This window comes from Alosa pseudoharengus, unplaced genomic scaffold, assembly GCF_046254945.1.
Source record: "Alosa pseudoharengus isolate Yale_2024_CS ecotype anadromous, Long Island Sound unplaced genomic scaffold, YU_APseudo_1.1 YU_APseudo_1.1_scf_13, whole genome shotgun sequence".
Lineage (NCBI taxonomy): Eukaryota > Metazoa > Chordata > Actinopteri > Clupeiformes > Clupeidae > Alosa > Alosa pseudoharengus.
The window spans coordinates 4130945-4142028 of record NW_027468598.1 but is presented as its reverse complement, the minus strand read 5'-3'; the positions used below and the strand labels follow the sequence as shown (position 1 = coordinate 4142028).

Here is an 11084-nt window from a genome sequence, read left to right as displayed (position 1 = left end):
ATGTGTTGTATGGAGTTGTATGCCAAACTCTTATTCCATTTTCATATTTCTTTCCTCTTTCTTCAGGTGGAGCTGGAGAGCGGTTACACAACCTTCTATTCTGCATGTGTGGATAGGAAGATGCAGGATTAGAGTTGTGTTTCAAGTTGGATATTTCAATCTTGTCAGTGTCGAACTTCTCAGTGATGATAAATTACAGGAAGTTAGAACACTGCCATGTTCAGCACAAACCTGTGCAGCCTTGCAGCAATTGGACGTTGTCTTCTGCAGACATGCAGACATGCATAACTATCACCAGAAAACCCACAGATTCACATCACAAGTAAGCAAGCACACACACACACACACACACACACACACACACACACACACACGCCACGCAGGCACGCACGCACGCACGCACACACACATACACACAAGCAGGAAATAGTCTGTAAATGAGCCATACAGAAACCATGTGAAAGGCAGAACAAGGGAGGGAACTTGTTAAAAGAAGAAGGAAGGTGAATGTGTGAGAGTGAGGCTCACACTTCAGTGCGTTGGGTGAGCGCACACACACACACACACACACACTCACACACACACACACACATTTACACAAACCCACATGCTGGGAGCTCTGATAAGTGTAGCAGTGTAGTACCATGAGCGAGAAATGATGGACTCCCACAACCGAGCTGCCTTGGACATCTCCACCAGAAACCCCCAGGACGACTTTGAAATCCAGTTGCGCGTTGGTGGAGGGACCTATGGCGAGGTTTATAAGGTCAGATATCTTTTTTATTTTGTTTATTTATGGATTTGTGTGTAAGTAAAGACAAAGATAACCAACATGTAAGTTTTGTAGAGCTTTGTTAAAAAAAAAAACATTAAACCTGTGAGGTATATTAATTTTTATTCTGCTTTTGTCATCACAATACCTTTGTTTGAATTGATAGGAATTGTAGAAACAAGATGTACACCATATGCAGACTGATCTATGTCCATTGGCCTCTCTTTATCAGGGGCTGTGTGCTTTAGGGAAATTTGAGTATTTTCAGCCCTTGCAGTGTATTTGAATGACTAAATCGGATTAAGGTAACAGTCATGCTAATAAAGCCCCTTTGAATGTAAATTTAAGGTGCTAAAGGGCCTTAGGCCTTTGTTATACCTTTGCCCTTTCTTTCACTTTTCCTTCACCTCTCAGTTACTTCATGCATTATGGCTGCCAGTGCCAGGTTAGAAATCATACCAATCAAGATAAATCCCACAAGAAATATCTGTAAAGAAAGAAATGGTTATGGTATTTGGCACATGCTTTTGTCCAAAGTCCACAGTATATGAACAGTACATTAGTCAAAAATAATAATCGTAATCAAATAAAGTTGAAAAAGTGTACATGTTACAAGCCAAAATGTAATATTAGTCAATGATAAAGTTGTACATTTCTGTTTGCATCATGTGAGAAACTTTGGCCCATAAATCTATTTTATTGTTAATTCATCTCACAGTACATTTCTGTCTTCAGGGATACATACTGTATACATAAATACATGTTTTACACAATTGAGAGAGACTATTGAGGCTATTGTAGCAGTTAAAGAAAAGAACTAAAAAAAGAACTAAAAAAATAAAAATCTTTTTGATATTTCAACATGATACTGTATTGGTAACATGAAGGGATCTATCTTTCAACAATGTGAGCTTTTTAAGACAGTCACAAAGTCACTTGCACATACAGTTCTAAACAATATATTTATTCTGACTCCACACATCTCAGCTTTTTTTTTACTGAATCCAGGAAGGTCAAACCATGCAGATAAATAACTACTTCCTGCTTTTGCAAAATAGATTGCTTTCAACGTTTGACATTTAATGAACCTGCCACCTGTTTCTGCACCAAATGTTATTGGAGCCAGGTTGACTTGACTTCACAGTTACTACAGTGTAGTGCTTGAAAGGGTCATTAATGGAAGACGTATGACTAAACAATTGACAGTTACTATTAGTAAAACTTTGCAATGTCACAGTAACACCATTGGAACAGGACCGTCTAGCCTGACACACAATGCAGCTGTGTGTCAGATGAGAAGTAGATGCATTGAACTGAGTTTAACTGGTGCAGATGAGTCCACTCATTTTGCTGCAAAGTTAGCCAATCAGAACCGAAATAGTTGGCCTTGATTAAGGCACCATGTACTTGGCTGTGTCTATGTTACATTCAAAGTGAATGTTGCTATTGAAATGAGACACAGAGTTTGAACAGATAAAGAAACAGGTACTTACCGGTACAAGGTCTTGTGACCATGGCATTTACACATTGCAAAGTGGTATGTGTGTGTGTGTGTGTGTGTGTGTGTGTGTGTGTGTGTGTGTTGTATGCTATGCATCTGGTCTAAGATTATTTATTTTTGGCGAGATGGTCATGAATAAAATTGTTATGATGGCATGTTAATATCATACAAGCCTATAAGCTATTATAATGCATGAAAATGAACTGATAGGATCTCAGTAGCAAGGCATACCTGGTTATCATACTGGTTTGTCCTGTTTAGGAGCAATGACGCTGTCAAAACAGAATCAATGGCATGCTTGTCATCAGAAAAAACTTCATCCTCATTGCACATGTACAGTATAGTGAATACAAGGGGGTATGTATGGGGGGGGGGGGGGGGGGGGGGTGCTTTGAGATGGCTCAATAGTAAGACAGCTCAATTCTGTCACTGGTTCCATTTCCACTGGGGGCCAATGGTCTCATCTCACCCTTAGACACCCACCATGTTTTGTTTTGAGTAAATAACCGAGGGGAAGGGGAAGCCATGTGGAGAGTTCCATCACAATGTGTGTCATTATAGGTGTGAATGTATATAAGACAGATAACATAACAAGAAGATAACATACTTGACATGATATAACATGACATAACATAACATAACTTGACATGATATAGCTTGACATAATATTATGTGGGAAAAAACATAAGCTAAGTTAATATTTCAGAAATGAAAATTGAGCCATTCAGAGCTTATGAACATTTAAGAACATTTATGCGTTTAGATCCATTCTTTGTCTAAAACCATTGGGGATTTTTCAAAGCTGGTATAGCCCACTCTTGAAACAGACTGACTCAGTAGCAGGTGCACCTCTGAATTTAATGCAAAGTGCAAACACAGAAGTGAGAGAGGCTGTGATGTTAATCTGCGCTTCAGTGCACTGTGGGGGGTGGGGAGAGGGACAGAGAGAGATAGAGAGATACACTATCACTAACAGTCTGCTTCAATATTCTATTTTAATAATTATCTAAAAGACCCAAACCCATAGACGTTTTATACAACCCCTCCCCCATAAATAAATAATTTGCTTCAGTTTTTGTTTGACGTCATCATTGAAACCACTGCACTGAGAGGCGGCCTCTCCAACCATGTAAACAGGTGTGGTCATGTCTATGCTGCGTTGACCACGGCCTAAGCTCAGGCGTCTGTAGCCCACATTTGTCTCCAGCCCCCACTGGGTTTGTTTTGACCCCATAAACATGACTAGACTTTCCACAGTTTGCAGCTTGAGACTCTTTGCACTCTGCTGTTTTGTAGAAGTTCCAGTTTATAAATAGCAGCTGTAAAACAGCTTATGGTAGCTCAGTTACAGCTGAAGAAATAGCCGCATATAGTATGAAACTCAAGCAACTCTCAACATTTCCAGGCCAGTTTCCAGTGCATGGACTGAACCTAGCTTTTTTTTTCAATAGAGATAGTTTCAATAAAGTTTTCTTTTAGTCTATAACTTAATGTATAGTGTGTAGTGCATCACAGCATGTTTCAAGGACAGTCTCACTTTCAGACAATTAACAAGTCAAATGACATTTAAACAAGTATCTAAAGGATTGTGGGTCAGAGAAATCTGTTTTTGCAGGTTTAATTGTTAGGTTAGGTCACACACACACTGCCTGTATGATACACATTCCTCAGGTGCAATCACTGACAATCAACACATTACAGCCGTCATGCACTGAATTCTGAATATGTGTTGCTGCCATCAGGCATGCGTTTTAAAACTCCCATTGCTTTTAAACAGAGGTACAAAAATTCCTTCATCCCCTTTTCTATCCAAGTACTGAATGCACACAACATGAAAAGATAGACTTGTCCATTTAGTGACCACCCCCCTCCCCCCGTATCCACTTAATCTACCTTATTTACTACATTTTATCTTGGTTTTACTGACTAATCTTTTAGGCATTGCCAGACCTATTTATCACAACCAAATTATTATTTTGTGCATATCCATCTGTATTGTAGTGTGTTGTGTGGTTGTGTGTATGTGATCCTGTCTGCAATCAAATTGCCCATTTGGGACAAAGAGATAACCTGAACTGAACTGCACACACATTAAATAAAACATTACCAGCATTGATTAGGCCTATAGTATATAAGTATAAGTATATATACTTTTTTGATCCCGTGAGGGAAATTTGGTCTCTGCATTTAACCCAATCGGTGAATTAGAGAAACACAAACAGCACACAGTGAACACACAGTGAGGTGAAGCACACACTAATCCCGGCGCAGTGAGCTGCCTGCTACAACGGCGGCGCTCGGGGAGCAGTGAGGGGTTAGGTGCCTTGCTCAAGGGCACTTCAGCCGCGGCCCACTGGTCGGGGCTCGAACCGGCAACCCTCCGGTTACAAGTCCAGAGTGCTAACCAGTGGGCCATGGCTGCCCCCATTTCTGGGTCCTATTCGGCATGATGTCTGGTAAATTGATACAGTAGCCTACTTTCACTTGGGAAAATCAGGAGCTTGATGGTGTTGCTATTAGCATTGTTTCTTTGTGTACGGTTGGTCCAGGTTTGATTCCCAGTGTTGAAAGTCTTTGTGAGACCTTTATTATATAAAAGTGTTTTTAACTGTGACATTCAATAAAAAATTATTTATCACTATGGTCTTATATTCTAGGCTCGGAATAAGCAAACATATGAGCTGGCAGCTATCAAGGTCATCAAAATGGAACCAGGTAAGAGACTGAACTCACAGATGTCACGCTCTGTCCTTTGGATAAATATTGTATGGATTAATTGTATTGTTTCGAGGAAATTATTTGAGTGTTGATGGTTGGTGCGTGTTTTATACATTGTCTTTAAAAATGCTTGCTTAAATTGCTTAAGTCAGCCACAAGGCAAAGTTGAAGTTAAACACAGAGAACACAGAGATGTGAATGTTTAAATTGTGGCTGGTACAGCTTCCTTGAGATGTCACATACATCTAGCTCATCAGGTATATCTCCCTGTATATCTCTCTGATGTACATAGCTTTCCCAACTCTTTCTGACGACTTTGTGCAGTGTTTTCCATGGAGTCACTGATTACACTGACACTAGAGGGTGTTCTGAAGATGATATTATATTTCTGGGTATGGTGTAGCATATTCAGCTTTTATTACGTTAAGTTGCATAAGCTGGCTACCCTGGAAATCCAGAACTAAATCTGAATTTGCTCAGTAAGTGACTCTGGCGACGAGTAATGCTCACGAGTGATGCTCATTACCTATGCCCATGAAACCGAGCTGCACCAATCACATTGGTGTATCTGATATAGGCACTGCGACGTCAATGTCCGGAAACATTGGTCATAGTGTTATCCAATTACGGCGACGTCTAGAATCGGTCAGTAAACATTGGTCGTAGTGTTATCCAATTACGCCGACGTCTAGAATCGGTAAGTAAACATTGGTCGTAGTATTATCCAATTGTGTGCAGTGATATTTTCAAATGCATGCTTGGTGCCGCCCCTAGAGTTGGGTCATTTTCATTACTCGTAGCCAGACCCTTAATCTTTTGGATTGGGTCTGGTCATCCAGGCTATAAGCTGGCCAGGCCCTCAAAGGTTTTGGCCTTTATGACAGACAGTTAACCTATTACTCAGGGTCATGGACATACTCGTGGTCTTCTAACTAAACTCTATCTATCAGTGAAAAGAACAGACCTTAACATTATAATTTACCTTCATGGTGGAATGACTGTTATAGCATTCAGGGTCTTTGTGTCCCTCTGCAGAGGATGACTTCTCAGTGATCCAGCAGGAGATTGTTATGGTCAAGACATGTAAGCACCATAACATTGTGGCATACTATGGCAGTTACATAAGGTAATACTTACAGCTTTATTTGAGCAATATGTGTCATATCAGTCTTTTAACAGTTGTTACTATAACTACTTCACCGATCTTTCATGTGTCCCTTAGAGTAATTCTATTAAACACAGTTTATTATCATTTTATGTATCTTTTTGTGGCTAAGTATTTATATTGTTTGTTTTAATAATGTATAACTACCGTATAACATCTTCACATTCTTTTTAATGGATGGTCATGTGAATGTCAAATAAATTAATGTAATTTTCAATATCTGTTGTAAGCCACTATTTTCACAAAGTAATATCTACAACACAAAGTAATATTTACAACAGTCAAAATACACCGACCAAGCCAACATCTACCTTCACTGTTTAGGGCCAACAAATTGTGGATCTGTATGGAGTACTGTGGGGGTGGATCTTTACAGGACATCTATCATGGTGAGTGTTCCAGGGTCTACTGGGCAGCTGACCAATATCCTCTCCTAGAGGAGAGAGGAAAAAAGAACCAGGCATGTGGCTGAAGAAAGAACATCTTATCATTTTAGAACTTGTCATATCAAATCCATCTGTACACATCCTTCCATCCTCCTTTGTGTTGCACCATCTCATTACTTTGATGCCATGCACATGTCTAATCAGGTATCATGTTGTGGTCTTAGTAACAGGACCACTGTCAGAGAGCCAGATTGCATATGTGTGTCGGGAGATGCTTCAGGTGAGCCTTGTATTCACTCATAAGATATCAAAAAGACATTTCTCAACTTAGTGACTTAGTGACAGAAATGCACATTCAAGAAGTCAGTTTTTTTTCTGGTATTGTTGTTTTACAGAACTCTGCCATGGCACCCTTTGCTTTGACATGCAGTAAACAAGAAAATTACTTTGACAGACATGTGTAAAAAGGTTATTTGTCATTTAATCATCGCTGTCATTTAATGTTTTACCAATAGGGCCTTGATTATTTGCATGGACAGAAAAAGATTCACCGAGATATAAAGGTGTGTTGACAAGGAAAACTGTATTGCTGACATTCATCAAATGTTGTTTATGCAAAGGCAGGATCATTGACACTTACCTAACATTACAACTTTAGTACATGCTCATATATTTCCCTTTGGTCCTGTCCATTTGGTTATATAATTGAGACCGAATGACTTTCTTTTACATTACATCATGTGCTCTGTCTTTCCAGGGTGCAAACATCCTTTTGAATGACCAAGGAGAGGTCAAACTAGGTAATGTGTGTGTGTGTGTGTGTGTCTGTGTGTGTGTAGGCACAACAAATGTATGCTGAACTCTGCTTGTCTTTTTCCTTGTGTGCAGCTGATTTTGGCATTGCTGCACAGATCACAGCCACATTTGCCCGCCGCATGTCATTCATTGGGACTCCCTATTGGTGAGATGAAGGCTACACTGACTGTAAACCATTTCCAACTCTGACACTGACCTTGATTGTAGTGTACCTACACAGCATGTGGTGGGTCTCTTGCAGCAGAGTTGGTGAATGACTGAGTGTCTGTTTTATTGACTGCACCCCACAGGATGGCACCAGAGGTGGCAGCAGTGGAGATTAAGGGTGGCTACAATGAACTTTGTGATATCTGGTCAGTTGGTATCACTGCCATTGAGCTGGCAGAATTACAGCCACCATTGTTTGATGTCCACCCTCTACGGTACATTTTCCCTCTAAAAGTGTATCTGTGCACTGTATGTGTGTGTGTTTGACTATGAAAACACAGTTGTTGAGTTTTGTGTCCATGAGTACATGCGTGATTAGTGTGCATGTGAATTATTATGTGTGTACTTATATGCACATTCCTCAGCTGACCCCTATAGACTTTTGAACCCATTACTTTACTCATGTCTACATCTATTCTCATTCCTTCACTTTAGAGTGCTCTTTCTTATGTCTAAGAGTGGATACCAGCCTCCAAAGCTCAAGGATAAGACCAAATGGTGAGGACCAAAACAAATACAAATTGTAGAAGTCTACTGAAAGAGACTGCATTGTGTTATTAATTGGAATTTTCTCTTGGTGTGTGTTTGGCATAGGTCTCCCATGTTTTACAATTTTGTGAAAGCCATGCTTATCAGAAACCCAAAGAAGAGGCCGAGCGCAACAAAAATGCTCACAGTAAGATTAGTCAATTACCACAATAAACCCAAGAAATGTGTTTGGTTTTGTGTGGTTGTGTCTCAGTGTAAATGTCCCGCTCTTTGCTTTCGGTGTTAAATCAGTGTCAACCAGCTTTTACAAAGCTTTGCTGTTACACAATTCACAATCAACAATATCAACATCTGCACACACTACAATATATTTATGTGCCCATGTAGCACCAGTTTGTGATCCAACCGGGCCTGAGGCAGGAACTTACCCTGGACTTACTAGAGAAGCTACAGCATCCAGAAAAGCTGAAGGACTGTTTACTAACAGAAGAGGAGGACATGGAGGTGCTCTTCCCCAGTGATATTTTAGTATTAGATTATATTATATTATGTTATGGTTACTTAGCAGACACTTTTATCCAAAAACGACTTACATTATAAAAAACGATAAACAATTACATTTTTCAGATACATGTTCCGAGTTCACTCAGAAGAATCCATTCCATTAACCGACACAATCAGGCAGAGAGGACAAATTCTGACATCAGTTGTGAGTTTCTTCTTCTATCTTTTTTTGTGCATTTGTCTGGCGGATGTGTTACTCACCGCTTTTCCGTATTAGCTTTGACCTTTCTTAAGTGTTGAAGTGTGAATGTTGTGGTGTTTTTAGTGCAGCAGATCTACACACAGAGACCACTGAAAATAAAGACAGACTCCCCAGATACAACAGTAAGAAACAATATTGTACTAAATTACACGGCACTCCTATGCATTCCTGTACCAGATCCAACTACAAATTATGTTGTTTTTAGTTACGGTCAGAGGGTTGTCGATGGATAGCATGTCCTGAACCAGACAAAAAGTGGACAGTGAGGTAACATCTTCATGCCATATACAAGGCCATAGAGAAACACTGTTTGAACATGTCCATTTAAGTGAAGTTATGTCTCTTCTTCTCTCCTCTAGAAATGAGAATGTTGGGTCAGATGATGACTATGATGATGTAGACATGTAAGGATAAAACACACCTAAAGCATTTTTATGGGATCCAGATGGTAACATTCAACACAGTCGCAACATTCGCACATGTTTAATGTCTTTCTCATCTTTCCTATTTGACAGACCCCTGAACTCCAGCAGCAGGTAAGTCTTCCTCGCACTTTGCTGTAACAACAGGAAATGGGCAAACCATATGACTATGACAATGTTTATATTCAAACTACATGACTGATAAAACATTGCTGATGCAATGTTTTATAAGCAAAATCTTTCATTAATAATATGGAGTAAAGTTTACAATCTGAGACCGTGTTTCCTCCTCCTCTACTTCTACAGTGAGACTGTTCCAGATAGTAATACTCCTCCTCCACTTCCTCCAAAGGTAATTGAAACAAATGTATCTCTAACATCATGTAGGCCTATACATCCGTTGTTCATCCATTGTTTTTCACTAAATCTAGTCTCACTAGGTTAAATCAGAGAATGTCTAGTAAGGGGAGAACCTTCACTCTCGGAACTCTTCCGGTGTGGTACTGCATCTAGGGGCGCTCACGGGCGAGTCCAGAATGAATGGAGGTCTATGGAGCTGTACCCCTCAAAATCCACTTTTCTCGGGATATAATTTCTTTTCAAGTAATTTGAATATTGTATTCGAAAGGGGAGGCAAAGACAATACACTTGGTTGAGTATTATATTTTTTAAAGTCACTTAATTGTTCTAAAAAGCCTTTCAAACGTGTCAATGATGTCATTCATTAGCGTGATCATAGCATAGCATAGCATCAATGCTAGCGTGTTATGGGCAACAACGACCCAACCTGTAAGAAAACGAAAGGACATGACTCCCGGATTATTTCACTTTTGATTGATAATCCATATCCATTTTGCGAAAAATAAAATAAAATCTCAGGGTTTCAGTTGTTAAATAGGTGAAAACAATAAATGTAGCCATGTAGCTCCATAGGACCCCATGTATTTTGGACTCGCCCGCGATCGCCATCTAGGTGAACTCTGGTGAACTGCAGCCAAATTCGGTTTGTATGGGATTAATAGAGAGTGGGGAGGCTCTCCGTAGACGGGCTCTGGTTAAATCAAAATATTTCAACTTACTTTTCAAAAACTACTTCAGGTTAGCATCAGATAGCTATCTTACATAGAAGGTTAGCTATAGTCAATATATTGATCAAATATAATACAGCTTGTAATCAATTTATTGATTATATTTTATGGCACCACAATTGTTTACTTTAGTTGTTTACTTTTGATTTTACTATTAATGCATGAGGGGCTTTGTTTGAAACAAGCAGCTTTGGAGGCATTTTACCCCACGGCTGGGGCCCCTTTTTGCACATCTTTTTTGTTGTTAAAATACAAATTAATTTTAAACTCTGGACAATTTTAATATTTGGTTTCTAATTCATGACATTGTCACTCACTTATGCACTTCATTGAAATGTGCTGTAGGCCTAGGCTACATTTTGCACATGCACTTGTGCATATTTCTCAATATGAAAAGTTCTTTATTTTTAACTGAACTTAAAGATAATGAATATAGGCTATGGAGTATTTTTTGTATATTATGCTCTTTATAATGTGTGTACATTTTGTGCATGCACTTCTGCTGTAGCATTTATTTCAGTTTATATTAGCTATATATTTCTGAAGAAAACATTGTGTTGCCTCAGGCCCGCTGCATATCTTCTGAAATTTGATTTGAAATAATCTAGTACATTACATTACATTACATTACATTACATTTGGCTGATGCATTTTTAACCAAAGCGACTAACAACATGGTAAACAGTTTAAGCTTTTTAAAGCAATTCTCTCAACAATTCTAGGACAATTTAAAAAGTGCATCAGTGAGTGCAGT

General features: G+C 39.2%; 1 protein-coding gene and 1 long non-coding RNA gene across 2 annotated transcripts in view; one reads left to right on the top strand and one right to left on the bottom strand.

The window, feature by feature from the left end:
* The first annotated feature begins 507 nt into the window (after positions 1-507).
* The window catches only part of map4k1 (mitogen-activated protein kinase kinase kinase kinase 1), a 58762-nt gene continuing 48185 nt past the window's right edge, over positions 508-11084 (top strand). Inside the window, exons 1-18 of the mRNA XM_076281844.1 lie at positions 508-766; positions 4931-4988; positions 6027-6117; positions 6481-6545; positions 6767-6822; positions 7058-7105; positions 7300-7342; positions 7431-7503; positions 7649-7780; positions 8001-8063; positions 8160-8241; positions 8442-8558; positions 8682-8763; positions 8884-8942; positions 9026-9087; positions 9180-9224; positions 9336-9356; positions 9549-9594. Coding sequence (XP_076137959.1) covers positions 656-766; positions 4931-4988; positions 6027-6117; positions 6481-6545; positions 6767-6822; positions 7058-7105; positions 7300-7342; positions 7431-7503; positions 7649-7780; positions 8001-8063; positions 8160-8241; positions 8442-8558; positions 8682-8763; positions 8884-8942; positions 9026-9087; positions 9180-9224; positions 9336-9356; positions 9549-9594 — 1254 coding nt within the window. The 5' untranslated portion in view covers positions 508-655. The remainder of the gene's footprint in view (positions 767-4930; positions 4989-6026; positions 6118-6480; positions 6546-6766; positions 6823-7057; positions 7106-7299; positions 7343-7430; positions 7504-7648; positions 7781-8000; positions 8064-8159; positions 8242-8441; positions 8559-8681; positions 8764-8883; positions 8943-9025; positions 9088-9179; positions 9225-9335; positions 9357-9548; positions 9595-11084) is intronic.
* LOC143121482 (uncharacterized) lies at positions 932-2571 on the bottom strand. Its single transcript, XR_012986499.1, has 3 exons — positions 2505-2571; positions 1151-1259; positions 932-1014 (listed from the first exon to the last, which is right to left on the bottom strand). It is a non-coding gene; the product is annotated as an uncharacterized LOC143121482 (long non-coding RNA).